This window comes from Tauraco erythrolophus, chromosome 2 (genome assembly GCF_009769465.1).
Source record: "Tauraco erythrolophus isolate bTauEry1 chromosome 2, bTauEry1.pri, whole genome shotgun sequence".
Classification (NCBI taxonomy): Eukaryota; Metazoa; Chordata; class Aves; order Musophagiformes; family Musophagidae; genus Tauraco; species Tauraco erythrolophus.
In genome coordinates, this window is record NC_141466.1 from 115,338,048 (window position 1) to 115,353,485 (window position 15,438).

Genomic DNA, 15,438 nt, shown 5'->3' on the forward strand with positions numbered 1-15,438 from the left:
TCTCACTTGGAGAGTGTGGTCAGATGGAGAATTTCTGCTTGTCACCTGCTGAGGGTTACTTCATGAAGCCTGAATGAGGAAAGAGCTGCCCTGTACTATTTGGGGTGGGTACTGCAATATATTAGAAGCTGTCTTTAAAACTGGATCTTACACACTTTTAGATTCAGATTTTCAGGCTGAGCTAACGGGATACAGTCTGCTAGATGTCCTAAAGACTTGGTATCTCCAACTGGAAAAGCCACTGGGCACTTACCCTGGGACTGGAGTGCCTGGTCTGCTGTGAACCAGTTCTTAGCTGCTACAGTTCCTAACCCAGACTAATGTAAATGGAAGCTGAAGTAATTTTACTTTAATGCTCCTGTCCTGAAACTTCATAGCAGTTTAAGATTTATTTCTTGCACACTAGCAGCCTCTGAGTTCATTTGTCATCACAGATCTGTTGGAGCTGTAATGGAGTTAGCAACAAGCGCATAAAAACTAACTCCATCCCCGTGACTGCTGGACTGAGCAGTGAGTGAGGCACTAACGTTTTTTTTTTTACACATTATAAGCTCTAGCCATGTATGGGTCTTTGCTTGCAGTGAGATGAAAGCTTGTCTGCAGCGAGGAGGCCCTGAAGGGTGGAAGTGCAGGACACGGCTTTGGTTCTGGTCAGCGTCTCTGATGTGGCAGCCTGGGTGAAGGTTGGAACCGAGAGCCAGACTGGGTGCCTGCTGGGGCTGCTGGAACGTTATCGGTCCTCGGGAATGTTATCTTCCTTCTCCTGAGTTTGTGGGATTTCTGCAGTTTGTTCCAGGCTTCAAATAATTCTTCAAAGCCGTGAAACAAAATTACTTTGCACTTGATTGTGAACCTTGATTGTCTCGTGAAGCCAGTCGTGACAAGGGCTGACGTACGTGGCGTTTGCATCCCAGCCTTTCCAGTTTCTGTTTCAGATCCAGGATCTGCCCTACAAAACCAGGAATGGGTTTCTCTGCTGTATGCTCTGCCATAAACGTTCAATGCTGTTCTTTTTGCAGAATTAAGGGGAGCAGGGCTGTCAACAGGGACGTAACAGGGAATGAATTTGTTCATACCCCTTTCCTAATGCCTCCAAGTTTCAAGATGGTCTTCTAAAATCTCATAATACATTATTTTATGGAGTCCACATCTCTGGTTAAGCAACTGGAGAACTTTGCCACTGCAGTGTCTTTGCACACAACACAACTGGAACCAAAACATCAGGCTGAGTGTAATGCCTTACAGTGCTGGTAATCGCATGGAGAAAATAAGGACCAACGGTTCAGTTTTCTTTGATGGAACTTCTATGGAAGATTAAATTATCTGCTGGGAGAAGATCATTCTCAGAATGAAGTCGCAATCGTTTGAATACAGAGCGTGATGTGCAGTTTCTTCATATGATAATGTACTTGTCCCCCCATTGCAAATTAAAAATGTATAAGCCCTGTGACTTTCATCTCCAGATTGCGTTCCCAGATCTTTGTTCCCAGTTGCTGCAAAACCTGGCAGTCTTCAGTCTAATGTTTTTAAAATTGTTTTGATGCACTGCATATTTCAAGTGCTTCTTGTGCTTAGTAGAAAAAGATGTATGTGGTGGTTCTTGCGGTTATGGTTGCTGTTGCTCAGTGCTTTCTAGAGTGATACTTTTATTGTCTGAGAAGGAGTAAAGGAACTGTGGACCTCCCTTTCCTCTTCTCCTTCCTTCTCTTGCTAAAATAGTTTGTGGGTAAACATCAAATTGAATGTAAACCACCATTTTGTTTCGGTGTGTTTTGCACAGTATTTACAGCTGCTTTGCGTACAACTTTGCAGATAATTTCCAACTAGAGGAAGCTTCATGAAAGAGTTGATTTGGTTTGGGTTTTTTTGAACTTAATTAGATGAAATATATTACTAATATGAAATCTAGTGCTTAGTTTCCATGTCGGAAAACAGTGCTAATGTTTAGTTGATTGTAAAAGATTGTACGTTATAAATCATGTTTCTTTTATTTAGCAGTTACAAATTGTGCTTGCAAATTAAACTCGAGGCTTGTAGGGTCATCAGAAACACATGCCTGGCAGTCGAAGTGGCGAAGAGAGAGAAGATGATCAAATACAACTTACTTCATCCGTGCCTCTGAAAACGTAGCATGGAAGGAAATGTGTATGCTTTTCAACTCAAAATACCTGGGTTGAAATTGGATAGGATTTTTGGTGATACTATGTAGGCTCCTTCCGTAACCTCTTGAGCGTGTTTTGGGCAGGATTTACTGTTTCAGAAATTTGTGTTTCTAAGGACTTCTTGTTTTGAAGCGCCCCATGCTTTTACACTGTCTTGATTAGCTGCATAAATCCAGGCTAGCGAACCGATTATGTACATAACAATTTCATTTCCTCTGACTTCTCTTTTTTTCCTGCTTACTGCTCAGTTATTTATATGCAAATAAATATGCAGACAACTCCTTTTCAAAGTAGAGGAGTCTGTTAAATTGGTATATTTTGCTTGTATAAAGTATATTATTTGAGAAAACAAGTGTTTGAGAGGTATTTGTTTTGTAGTTTAATCAGACACCAATTATCGCAAACAGCATTGCATTACAAAATTATATATATCAAAATTAAATTGGATAAATGATTAAATAAATTAATTTTCACTGTATGATCAGGGAGGTGTTTTTTTTTTAATTGCCTATGTTCATATGAATTTTTTCTTACTATTTTTCTCTAGGTGGAGAATCACGAATTTCTTGTTAAGGCTTCTTTTGATCCTAATTTGACAGAATTAAGAGAGAAGATGAATGAACTGGAAGAAAAAATGCAGTCCTTTTTAAGGAGTGCAGCCAAAGAACTAGGTAGGGTATGAAACTACCTGTGATTCATACCTCATTTGTAAAATATTTTCAGATCCAGTGATGAAAACTGATATAGAAGAGTTAAGGGATGTTTGTATTATTCTGATATTAGTTTTGGTTCACTTTAGTTGGCACACTACAATCTGTTGAAAACTGAGTGATTTTTTTTGTTTATAACTTGGCGGGGTTTTTTTTTGTTTTTTCTTTAAGGATGGTGTTCCAGCATATTTCAGAAATCATCATGTATGTTGCAAGATACTGCAGAATTTATTTGTAGAACCGTAGCTCATCTAACTCTTGGCTAAGCCTAGTTCTATTCTACATCCTTTGGGGGCATGTATTGAAAGTTGTTTTTTTTTTTTCCCCAGTGCATTCAGGACATGCTAGTTTTCTTCTGAAGTTCTTTGCAAAATGTAATACGTAAGCAAATGAGACATTTAAAGAATTGATTATCCTATGCAAAAAATTCTATGTGCAGCTGATGAATCAGGCATTCAAAGAGCAACTTAAAAACAATAAAAATCAATTTTTGATGCAAATATGGCAAGGAAAATTGGCAACACCATAGTTATTTTAGATTAGACCTTTAAGAGCTTGCATGTTTTTAAGTCTTGATTTTTTAGCTTAAACACAATACCTGGATGAAAAAGAAATAAAAGATTTTGTAGGGATGGAATGAGAAATCTCACCAGCAGAAGTATATGTTAGTAAAAGGATCACAAGACTACAGATGCTGTACTTGCAGTAGTGATGTAGAATGTCCTCACAGTGTGCTGTGAACATTTTTCACATTTTGGAGAATATGTAGCAATACAATAATCATGAACCTGTTTTGAGTATGCAGTTTGAGAGCATGTCAAAGTAAGAGCAGAGAATGAATCAGTAAACTTTTGTTAGGTCTGAGTATTTCTCATACCTGTACAGAACCAAAGCAAGTATGCTGAATAACGTGTCTAAGAGAGTCTACATCGTTACAAATTAGTAAGAAATAGCACAAGCTGCGGGATTTTTGATAATACAATGGTTTTCTTTTTTCTTTCTTTTCACCTAAAAGGTTTGGAAGCTGGCAAAAGTATCAAACTGGAGACAAATTCCCAGTTTGGACATCACTTTCGAATAACTTGCAAGGAAGAAAAAGTTCTCCGTAACAATTCAAAATATGGAATAGTTGATACACAGAAGAATGGTGTGAAATTTACTAACAGGTATGAGATCATCATGGTAGTTTTTCAAGCCTTTTGTGAAAGAAACAAAATTGTTCCTTTCTTTATAGTTATGCCGATAAACTGGTTTCCCTACATCTTGAATGGCTGAATTTTTGCCTTTTTAATTGGCTCACAGATTTGAGATATTGAGCAAGACAGGCATGAGGGCGGAAGTAGTCATACAGTTTCTGTTAAAAGCTGCATTCCTCATTTACTTTGCCACCTGTTAGCTATTTTTGGTTCTTTGACTTGGGCTAATTTCTCTGTTTTAGCTGCACTTAGTAGCATAATTGCATTCACCATGAGTGTTTATACAGACACTTTCACAAGCTGCAATAGGAAAAGACCTATGTGTGTTTATCACCAAATATGACATGCAACAGTTTTGTTGGTGATCACCTATTTTTTTGTTACAAATTATCCTGTAATTTCTGTTAGTCCTATGTATTTGGCTTTCATTCTGTAGCTCTATAGATTAAGCTATTTAAAAATTTTAATATTTGGGCTGATTGTATTGATGCTGTTTCAGTGTCACCTTGTCTGGACAGTAGTTCTGTCACAGATCAGCCATGCAAAAAGTGTATGCTTTTTGTTGAATTTTTAGCTCTTCTGCAGCGTTTTAGAAGAGCAAGGACTACCTTGGTCATCAGATGTCTCTCTTTCTGCACTTTGTTATTTTTTACACAGAGCAAGCAAAGTAGAAAGTTGCATATGCAGAATCATTTAATAACTTAGGTTGAAGGCAATCTCTTGATACTAACTGGTCTTAACGCCTCACTCAAAGCAGAGCCACCTTGGAAATCACCTATCTCAAAGTTAGACGAGGTAGCTCAGGGCCTTGTCCCGGTATCCATCCTCCAAGCATCCTTCACAACCTGTGAGCACAAGTTCCAGGGCTGAACCACTCCTTGTGAAAACTTTCCTAATCAAATCTAGTGACAATTTTACTTGCAGAAGCTTGGGTTTTTAGTATCTCATTCTTTTGCTGTGCACCTCCAAGAAGAGTCTGGTGCCTCTCATCTTCAGGCTGATTTCAGATGCTCTCATCCTGAATAGACATCTCTCTGAGTCTGTCCTTGTGTGCTGTGTGCTCCAGCGCCAAATCTTTGTGGGTGGCCATCTGCGCCAGGTTCAATGTGTCCCTCACACTGGGAAGACAAAACTGGAGACAGCGCTGCAGATGTGGCCTCACAAGTGCTGAATAGAGGGGAAGAATCTCTTCCTTTGACATGCTGGCTACGCTCTGGCTAGTGCAGTCAGTATGTGCTTGGCTTTCTCTGCCTCAGGGGCACACTGCTGGCTCATGTTGAGCTTCTTGTCCACTGTGTCTCCCAGCTCTTTTATGAATAGCTGTTTTATAGCCATTTTTGACCCCTGTCTCTACTGTTGCATGGAGTCGTTTCATCCCAGGCTCAGGACTTTGCATTTGCCTGTGTTGAAATTGTTGTCCACCTAGTTCTCTAGTCTGTGGATAGCCCAATGAATGGCAACCCTGTCCTCCAGCATGCTGACAACTCCCCTTAATGTAATATTGTTCAAAGCCTTGCTGAGAGTGCATTCAATCCCATCATTCAAGTTGTTAATCAAGGCATAAATAGTATCAGCCCTAGTGTCAACCCTAAGAAATCAACCCTCTAGACCCTTCACCAGAAAGAAGCTGGCAAAGGGTCTAGAGCACAAGTCTTATGAGGAGTGGCTGAGGGAACTGGGGTTGTTTATCCTGGAGAAAAGGAGGCTCAAGGGAGGTCTTACACTCTCCACAACTACCTGAAAGGAGGCTGTAGCGAGCTGGGTGTTGGTCTCTTCTCTCAAGTAACAAGCGATAGGACGAGAGGAAATGGCCTCAAGTTGCACCACGGGAGGTTTAGATTGGATATTAAGAAAAAATTTTGTCATGGAAAGGGTTGTCAAGCCTTGGAACAGACTGCCTATGGAAGTGGTTGAGTCACCATGCCTGGAGGTATTTAAAAGGCATGTAGATGTGGTGCTTAGGGACATGGTTTAGTGGTGGACTTGGCAGAGCTAGGTTAATCATAGAATCATAGAATGGTTAGGGTTGGAAGGGACCTCAAAGATCATCTAGTTCCAACCCCCCCGCCACAGGCAGGGAAACCTTCCACTACACCAGGTTGCCCAAAGCCTCATCCAACCTGGCCTTGAACACTTCTAGGGATGGGGCATCTACAGCTTCTCTGGGCAAATTGTTCCAGTGCCTCACCATCCTCTGAGTGAAAAATTTCTTCCTTATATCTAATCTAAATCTGCCCTTTCAGTTTAAAGGCATTGCCCCTTATCCTGTCACTACAGCTTAATGGTTGAACTCGATGATCTTCAAGGTCTCTTCCAACCTAAACTATTATATGATGCTATGGAATTTTGCTAATAATCAGCCACTAATTCGACTTCAGCCTTCTGACAAGTTTCTCCTTGCCTGTCAGTGGCAGGTCCAGGAGAAAACTAGTCTTTAAGAAGAGAAGGGAAGAGAGGGAACATAACCCCCATATTTAAAAAGGGGAACAAGGAGGACCCGGGCAATTACAGGCCGGTCAGCCTCACCTCTGTGCCTGGCAAGGTCATGGAGCAGATTCTCCTGGGAACCATGCTAAGGCACATGGAGAGCAAGGAGGTGGTAGGTGACAGCCAACATGGCTTCACCAAAGGCAGATCGTGCCTGACCAACTTGGTGGCCTTTTATGATGGGGTGACAGCATCGGTGGACAAGGGTCGACCAATGGATATCATCTACCTGGACTTGTGCAAAGCTTTTGACACTGTCCCGCACGACATTCTTCTCTCTAAACTAGAGAGGCATGGGTTTGATGGATGGACCACTCGGTGGATAAGGAATTGGCTCAATGGCCGCACTCAGAGAGTAGTGGTCAACGGCTCAATGTCCAAGTGGAGACCGGTCACGAGTGGTGTCCCTCAGGGGTCCGTGTTGGGCCCGGCCCTCTTCAACATCTTTGTTGGTGACGTGGACAGTGGCATGGAGTGCACCCTCAGCAAGTTCTCTGATGACACCAAGCTGTGTGGTGCTGTCGACACGCTGGAAGGGAGGGATGCCATCCAGAGGGACCTCGACAGGCTGGAGAGGTGGGCCCGTGTCAACCTCATGAAGTTCAACCAGGCCAAATGCAAGGTCCTACATCTGGGTCGTGGCAATCCCAGGCACAAATACAGACTGGGTGGTGAATGGATCAAGAGCAGCCCTGAGGAGAAAGACTTGGGAGTACTGGTGGATGAGAAGCTCAATATGAGCCGGCAATGTGCTCTTGCGGCCCAGAAGGCCAACCGCATCCTGGGCTGCATCAAGAGGAGCGTGGCCAGCAGGTCGAGAGAGGTGATTCTCCCCCTCTACTCTGCCCTTGTGAGACCTCACGTGGAGTACTGCGTCCAGTTCTGGAGCCCCCAACATAAGAAGGACATGGACCAGTTGGAGAGGGTCCAGAGGAGGGCCACGAAGATGATAAGAGGGCTGGAGCACCTTTCCTATGAGGACAGGCTGAAAGAGTTGGGGCTGTTCAGCCTGGAGAAGAGGAGGCTCCGGGGTGACCTTATAGCGGTCTTCCAGTACCTCAAGGGGGCCTACAGGAAAGATGGGGAGAGGCTGTTCAGGAGGGCCTGTTGTGATAGGACAAGGGCTAATGGTTTTAAAATAGAGGGAGGTAGATTCAGGTTGGATATTAGGAAAAAATTTTTTACCATGAGAGTTGTAGAACACTGGAACAGGTTGCCCAGAGAGGTGGTGGATGCTCCATCCCTGGAGACGTTCAAGGCCAGGTTGGATGAGGCCCTGAGCAACCTGATCTAGTTGGAGATATCCCTATTCCTTGCAGGGGGGTTGGACTAGATGACCTTTGAAGGTCCTTTCCAGCCCTAACCATTCTATGATTTAAGTCTCCTGCATGTCTTATGTACAGAAGGGTAAAAATAGCAGAGATTAATACATCATACAGTCTGTTTCAGACAAACCATACTGCGGTTGTTTTATGGGTAACAGTTCCTGCTGGAGTTAGCATCAGAGAAGTGAGTTTGTTGAGAGAGATCTTGATTGACAGACGTGTATGAGGAGCACTGCCTACAAGGCAAAGTTGGTTTAAAGCCAGTGCTATTATTAATAGTGACTGTTTCTGTTAATCACTCACTTTCATAAGTAATAAATCTTCAGCTTTGAAAGGAGGGCAAACATATTGGTTCATGCCAACCAATATGTCGGTGTATTTCACACAAATTTACTTAAATGAACAAAGTGTAAACCTTAATTGCATTTTATTTTAACATCTACTGAGAGGATATTTTTTCAAAACATCCCTGAAATTTAAAACAGCTTTTTTTTTTTTTTTGTTCTAAATATGTTATGTATCTAAATGTAATGATGAAGTTAGGCTTTTCTGTAAGTGAGAAGATGGTTCTTGGAACCTCTACTGTAAGTGTCATCTGTTACTTTCCCTTAGGGAAGAAGCCTGCGGATCACTAATAAAACAGACTTCTTTGTGCTTAGTTAAGTTACAGTTGCTTCTGTAGATGAAGCACAAGGATGACCTCTGCTTTTAGTGTGGGTGCACTACTTGGGTGTGTTTCATATTCAGTCCTGCAGACTCTGCTCTGTGTTTGGAGATAAGCTTGAGAAGAATAAACACTCTCTCTTGATTTCAGCTTACCTCATTTTGAAGACTAGAACCTGTTCTTAGTGACAGTGGTTCACTGAGGTTTTTACTAAATGAAAGAGGTCAATGCCTTCAACTCTGATAAGTCTGTTTTAGGACTCCGGGCTAATTACACAGTTGCTTAGCAGCAACTCTCCTCTGCCAGTTCTATAGCATGCCACATCTTGTTGCAAAATGGCCAGAAATTCAGCTTTAAGAGCAAGTCCTTATCACATAGCGTGTCTACAACAAACAGCTACTGTTAGATTTTTAAGAATGGTATGTTTAGAGATGCTAGAATTCCTGGTTTGGCCCTTGTGGGTGATATTCAACTTGGAATTAATCTTACTGATCTCCTGGTGTGGGTGAATTGTAGATTTGTTGCTTTGTGGTTCGTGTGCTGAATGTTGCTGTTAAAACAGGTGGGAACAGCTGGCTTTGACTCAGGTGAAGGGGCCAGAAGTTTGACATTGCAGCAATGAAGACAGAACATCACAGCTTCTAAAATATTGTGGTTTTGTTCACAGCAAACTGAGCTCCGTCAATGATGAATATATAAAGAACAGAGAAGAGTATGAAGAGGCTCAGGATGCAATTGTTAAGGAAATCATTAACATTGCTTCAGGTGAATATGTCAATCTTGATGTGTATCAAAGTCTGGAATGCTGGGAGGACTTGCAGTTATTTGTGGATCCTTCTATAGAGAAGAACCGTAATGTTCCCCAAAGAATTAGTGTGAAAAATGAGATTTGGCGTTCAGACAGTTGTTAAAAGTTTGAAATATGTTGCCTCCTGTGATATAGACTCATTCCTGGCATTGCTACATATGTGCAATGATGGGATGCATGTAAATGCTAATCCCATAAAAGGGAGAAAAATATGCCCATAGAGTCCACATCTGTTCTCCACCTGCCTCCCTGGCTGTGGGCATCTCCACCCAAACGGCAGACAAAGCAGAAGGCAGGTAAAGGACAACAGAGAACTGAGGGAGTGGGACCTGAGGCCCGAGAAGGATGGCGAAGAAAGAATGCTGATATGCAGTATAAGATCAAGTTAGTCATCGCTTACATGGTACAATAAAAAATTACTGTTTTCCTAATTAACTTCCATATATTTTGCTCCAAGATTGCCTCCTTACAGGGTACTCTTTACTGTCCTTCACTAAAAGCAGAAGAGACATCAGGAAATTTGGACTGGAGAATTCTGTAAATATTGCCTCTCCCAAAGGCACTCGTTCCAGCAGAACAAACCTTAGTTCTTTGAAAGAGAGAAGTGGAAAGTGAAAGCACTAATGAATATTAAGCTACGAATAAATGTATTAAAGATTAAAAAAAGCACTTTTTAAGCTGATGTATTAATGTATTTGACTGTGTATTAAGTTACGGTGGAAATCTTCATAAGCTTTAACCTGTTGTCATGATAAGGAGTTTGCCAGTATATTGCAAAATCAGTAGCTTATTAGATTTTATTTTTTGCATCTTGGTAATTTTCAAGGGGTGTTTTTTGTGTGTAGCATACTAAGGTTTATATATTTATGTGGAAAGATAATCGGGTATTACATAGTGGGATTGGCTTCAATATGTCATCTACAAATACCTAGTATTTTTAAGAAAGTATTTTGCTGCTGCTTAAAGCTTCTGTGGTGTGCAGTCATAGACTTAGAAGTGTATATGTATATTTAAAAAGCATTTTTCTTCCCAAGTGGATGCAATTTAATGAAAAAGACTGGATTATGTGTGCTTCTTGAATGAAAGTAACAGAAGGTGCTCTTAATGATCTATACCTAGCCAGTTAAAGAGATGATGTAAGAACAGTAAACGTGCTTTGTACAGGTAGGACTCTTTCTACAGGTCACTGCTCACCTTTTCTGACACATGGATCCCATTTGCAGGTGTTAGATGGTTTACCTCTGTAGACTGCTGACCCTCATCCTTTTCACTGAAAAAAACCCACCACAACTTAACAACTGGTACTGAGGATCCCAGGCCATCTAGTCTAGTTGCCTGGTATCACAGGTGCTGTGTCTTACAGACCTCTCCATACTGTCATTCACATAAACATAAATGGTTACTGTGTCTGAATTGTCAGTGCTGTGTCTCTGTTGTCTTTGCTTGCGAGAGCACCAAAATGCAGTGTCTTATTGAGGAAGGAAACTTACTGGATTTCCAGCCATCTTGCCATGGTGAGCATTGGCCTTCCTGTACTAAGATAAGCTGTTTGTTGTTGTCTAATGTTAAGGTGAAACAATCATCCTAGTCTGAAGAAGTCCCCTTTGTAGACAAAGCATGGAAACTTTAGGATTATGTCTTAGACTCTCACAGAAGGTGACTGCTGTCTTGAACAAAATTGACTTTTAATGCAGGTGAATTAATTTCATGGGCTCAGTATAGGCTTTAAGATACCTTTTCAGCAAGAACAAAAAAAATTCTAACTGTTGAATTTATATCTCTCCAATAAAAAAACAGGTTATGCAGAACCAATACAGACGATGAATGATGTGATAGCTCAATTAGATGCAATTGTCAGTTTTGCGCATGTGTCAAACGGAGCACCAGTGCCGTATGTCCGTCCTGTCATTCTGGAAAAGGGACAAGGAAGGATTGTGCTGAAAGGTGCCAGGCATCCTTGCATCGAAGTGCAAGATGAGGTGGCCTTCATCCCCAATGACATTATGTTCGAGAAGGGCAAGCAGATGTTCCACATTATTACTGGTAAACGTTTCTGTTATCTGTTTTCATTTGTTATTTACGTTTTAAATGTCTTGAGTATTTCCAATAATGATGTCTTTTAAAAAAAACCCCACAACACCAAAAAACAAAACCAAAAGCAAACAAACCAACAACCCTATAATCAGAACAATTTCTGTAATCAACAAATGGTGAGCAGCTAGCCAGTTATTCATCTTTCTGTATGGGGGATAAGATTTAGCTCTTGAAAAGAAGGGAGGGTATTTGTAAGGTATTGTTGTTTATTATAGTAAAAAAAAGAAGTGTCCACAATGTTGTTGTGAAATATTCCCTTTGATAGTGGATGTTCTACATGCTTATGCACATGCAGGCCTATTTCTCATGTTCTAAACTAATAGTCATGGAATTAGATGTTATGATGGTAGTTATAGTGCACTATTTGGAGAACGACTATTTAGAAATAGTCATTTGGGAAGAAGAAAGAGGCTGCTAGGACAGTAGGAAATAAGAAATTAGTCCTTCCTTAATATATGTATACTTTGCGTTAATGAATGTAACTCCACAAGCCAGGCAACCTCAGGAGCTGAAGAACCTGAACCTGCTTAAGTGTTTTGGAAAATTCCACTAGGCATCAATTGTACTGTAGCCACAGAAGCACCCTCTGTAGGCGAGGTTTTAAGCAGCCTCTTTGTTAATGTTTTCTTTGTTTAGTATTAAAGTAAATTTTAAATGCAAAACATGTTTTAATGACTGTACCCTTTTTTCCTCCTATTCTTTGGTGTAATTACGATAATTTTGCTACACAGGAAAACATTTTTAGTGTTTATACATTTAATTGAATTTAAATTTCCATCCAGATGTCCTTGACATACATTCTGAGTAGCAAAGATCTGAAATTAGAGAATGATTAATGAACACTTCTAACATAATCAAGAAGAAAAACTAAAAATCTGAATAAATACATGGTAATACGCTTGTTTTTCTGGTTAGCAAAAACAAAAAATTGGTTTTAATGATCAGTTTTCTGGAAAACACTTTTTATTTAATTTGTATTTCAGTTAAAATTAACTTCTTAATATCTATTTTTACTGATTCAGAATCGCTTTAGATTGTAATTTTAATCACCCATTAGCTTGTACCCGATCTGTAACTAAGCTATTTCATTTTTATAGGCAAATTATAATTGTTAAGTTGAAAGCAAATTGTTTTCGTTCTTAAGCAGCAATAGTGATGACTTTTAACTTAAAGTTTATTAATTTTAGGTAAGGACTTGTGTTTTCAATGGCTGCTTATACTTCTGATAAGTCCCAAAACTTAGGAAGCCACTAACGCCCTCTGATCACCTTTCTTTTGAAAAAGCAGCGTTCAGTAAGACATAAAAGCGAGTCTTAGTAGTAGTGGAGCTACTTGTTGCACCTGTTAGGCAAGTCTGCTACTCTTTCTTGGCAAGAGAGTAATAAGTTAAACGTTCTTTGTTTTAATTTAGAGTCTGTTCGCCTTGAAAAGAACTGTTGAATTGTAAAAGATGATGGTGTTTTAATCCATTTGCAAAACTTCTTCTTCAGGCCCTAACATGGGGGGAAAGTCAACGTACATCCGACAGACAGGGGTGATCGTTCTTATGGCCCAAATCGGGTGTTTTGTACCGTGTGACTCTGCAGAAATAAGCATTGTGGATTGCATCCTGGCTCGGGTGGGAGCTGGAGACAGTCAGCTGAAAGGCGTGTCTACTTTCATGGCTGAAATGTTAGAAACTGCTTCAATCCTTAGGTGAGTCCTGTGTTTATTTGATTTTGTTGGTTGGGATTGATGGAAAAGAAAGTGCTTGAAGTAAGTGCGTTTGAGATTTCCTTTTATGTAGGCTCTCAGTGAAGGATCTCAAGTTTTTTTAGCAGACTTGTAAGTTCTTGAAGTAGCCTTCTATTTATTTCAGTGGTCATATAGAGCTGCTACCAGGAGGCCAAAGTGTAAATGGGACGAAGAAATTAATTTGAAATTATCTGTGCGAGGCTGTGTGTGCACTTTATTCATATGTTGGTAGGTATATAGGAAAGGTCTTTTGCCTCTTTTTATGCCATGCCTCCACAACATAACTTTTGGTACGTCAATGTCCAGAGTTCATGCTGTTCTCAAACTCTATAAAATGTTCTTGTGTTTTTAGGACGGCATCTGAAAACTCCCTGATAATCATTGATGAGCTGGGAAGAGGAACTTCCACCTACGATGGCTTTGGCTTGGCGTGGGCTATTTCAGAATACATCGCTAGCAAAATCTGTGCTTTCTGTATGTTTGCCACACATTTTCATGAACTGACAGCTCTTGCTGACCAAGTGCCGACAGTAAATAACCTGCATGTTACTGCTCTGACCAGTGATGAAACACTGACGATGCTTTATCGTGTCAAGGAAGGTAAGACTGTAAATGGTGGTGAACAGGGTATATACTTTTTTTTGCACTGACAGAGGAAGAAACATTAATGGAAGAAACATAAAAAGGTATTTCATGTGTCGTACTCCAGGCTTAAGGTTTATAATAGGTATGTTCTTCTCTGTCCATAGAGAATGTGTATGGCAGCAGCTCTGTCCATATCGGAACATAGTTGGTGATGTTGATGGCCTTTTGTTAAGACTTCTAGGTTATTTCTGCCACTCAAGTCAATGCTTTTGAGCTCATTATTTCTCTCTCCCCTGCCTCTCTCCCCGCCCCTCTTTTTTTCTTTCTTTCCTTTTTTTTTTTTTTTAAAAAAAAAAGGAGGATTCCAAACAACTATTTTCTGTTTTCCCAAATCAGCCATTTTAACCTGCTGCTGTTTCAGTTTTAGTTTTCCTTTTGGAAGAAGGTTAGTTTTGGTAAATCAGATAGAGACGTGTGTTCCTTGAATCATTCTTTTAAAAGAAGTGAGTGCAACTCTTACGTCCTGACAGTTTTTAATAATGTCTATTTCATTGTAATAAGGTGTTATGGTTTGAAGTGGGGGGGGAGGTCCGGGTGGCACAAGCTGCCCATCAGACCGGACTCCCGTCCCCCTCGGGGCTTGAGCCAATCGGCGCCTCTGCGAATTGCCCTATTTACGTCGGACAAAGGAACCGGAAAGGTGTGTGCCTGTGCCCAGGAGCGAGGAGAGGGGAGAGGGGGGCACGGCCCCCGCTCCCGGCTCCCGGCCGGGCCGGCGGCCTGGGCCGGGCCGGGCCCGCCCCGCTCCGTCGAGGATGGCGGCGGCGGAGCCGCTTGGGGAACTCGGGGAGAGCCCCGCTGCCGGGGCGCCCACCGGGCCGAGTTCACCCAGACAGGACTGAAATCTAAGAGAAACGGCCACACAGCTAAGAGGTCAGTGAAGATGGAACGGAACAACGTGTGCCGCGGCTGAGTCCCCCTTGGCAGCAGCCCCTTTACAAACAGTCCTCGGTGGAGCAAGCGGAAACCCACTCGCAGCCCGTGGATGACCCACGTCGGAAAGAGATGCCTAAGCCTGAGACTGTTCTGAATCATGGGCACAGGTAGAGACACTTTTACGCATTTTACGCATTTTACGCATTTACGCATTTAAAGTTTCTATGGAGACGCATTTAAGGTCGGCATGACGACCCACACCGGAGCACATTTAAAGTTTGTTGATGACCCACGCCAGAGTGAGTGGCTACAGCTCCTTAAAAGCCCAGGACTGGTAAAGCCTGCACTTGGGGCAAATCCGATGGGGTAAGGATTTGCCCCCCAGCGGGCAGGATTCACAGCCTTCGCCGTGAGTAGGGGATCCACTGGATCAAGGGACAATGGTGTAAGGACTCCTGCTCCTTTAAGAGAAGCAGCAGTAACAACTTGGAATGAACTGACCTGCACTCCCCCATTCCCTGCCCCCCTGCGCCCGCTGGGGGGAGGAGGTAGAGCCGGGAAGAAGAAGCAAAGTGTGGGGGGGTGGTGTTGTTTTTAAGACCTGGCCTTGTTTTCTTGTTATTCTCTCTAGTAACCGTTTTTGTGTGCTTTTCTCTTCTAGGTAGCTGTTAATAAATAGTTTTGCATTAAGAAAAAGCCTCTTTTGCCCGGGACCGTGGTTGGTGGGTGCTCTCTGT

At 41.6% G+C, this 15,438-nt stretch overlaps 1 protein-coding gene across 1 annotated transcript in view; it reads left to right on the forward strand.

The window, feature by feature from the left end:
• Positions 1-15,438, forward strand: part of MSH2 (mutS homolog 2) — a 63,442-nt gene that overhangs the window by 39,935 nt on the left and 8,069 nt on the right. The window contains 6 exon segments of the mRNA XM_086630058.1: positions 2,710-2,833; positions 3,888-4,038; positions 9,212-9,309; positions 11,150-11,395; positions 12,937-13,141; positions 13,533-13,780. Coding sequence (XP_086486184.1) covers positions 2,710-2,833; positions 3,888-4,038; positions 9,212-9,309; positions 11,150-11,395; positions 12,937-13,141; positions 13,533-13,780 — 1,072 coding nt within the window.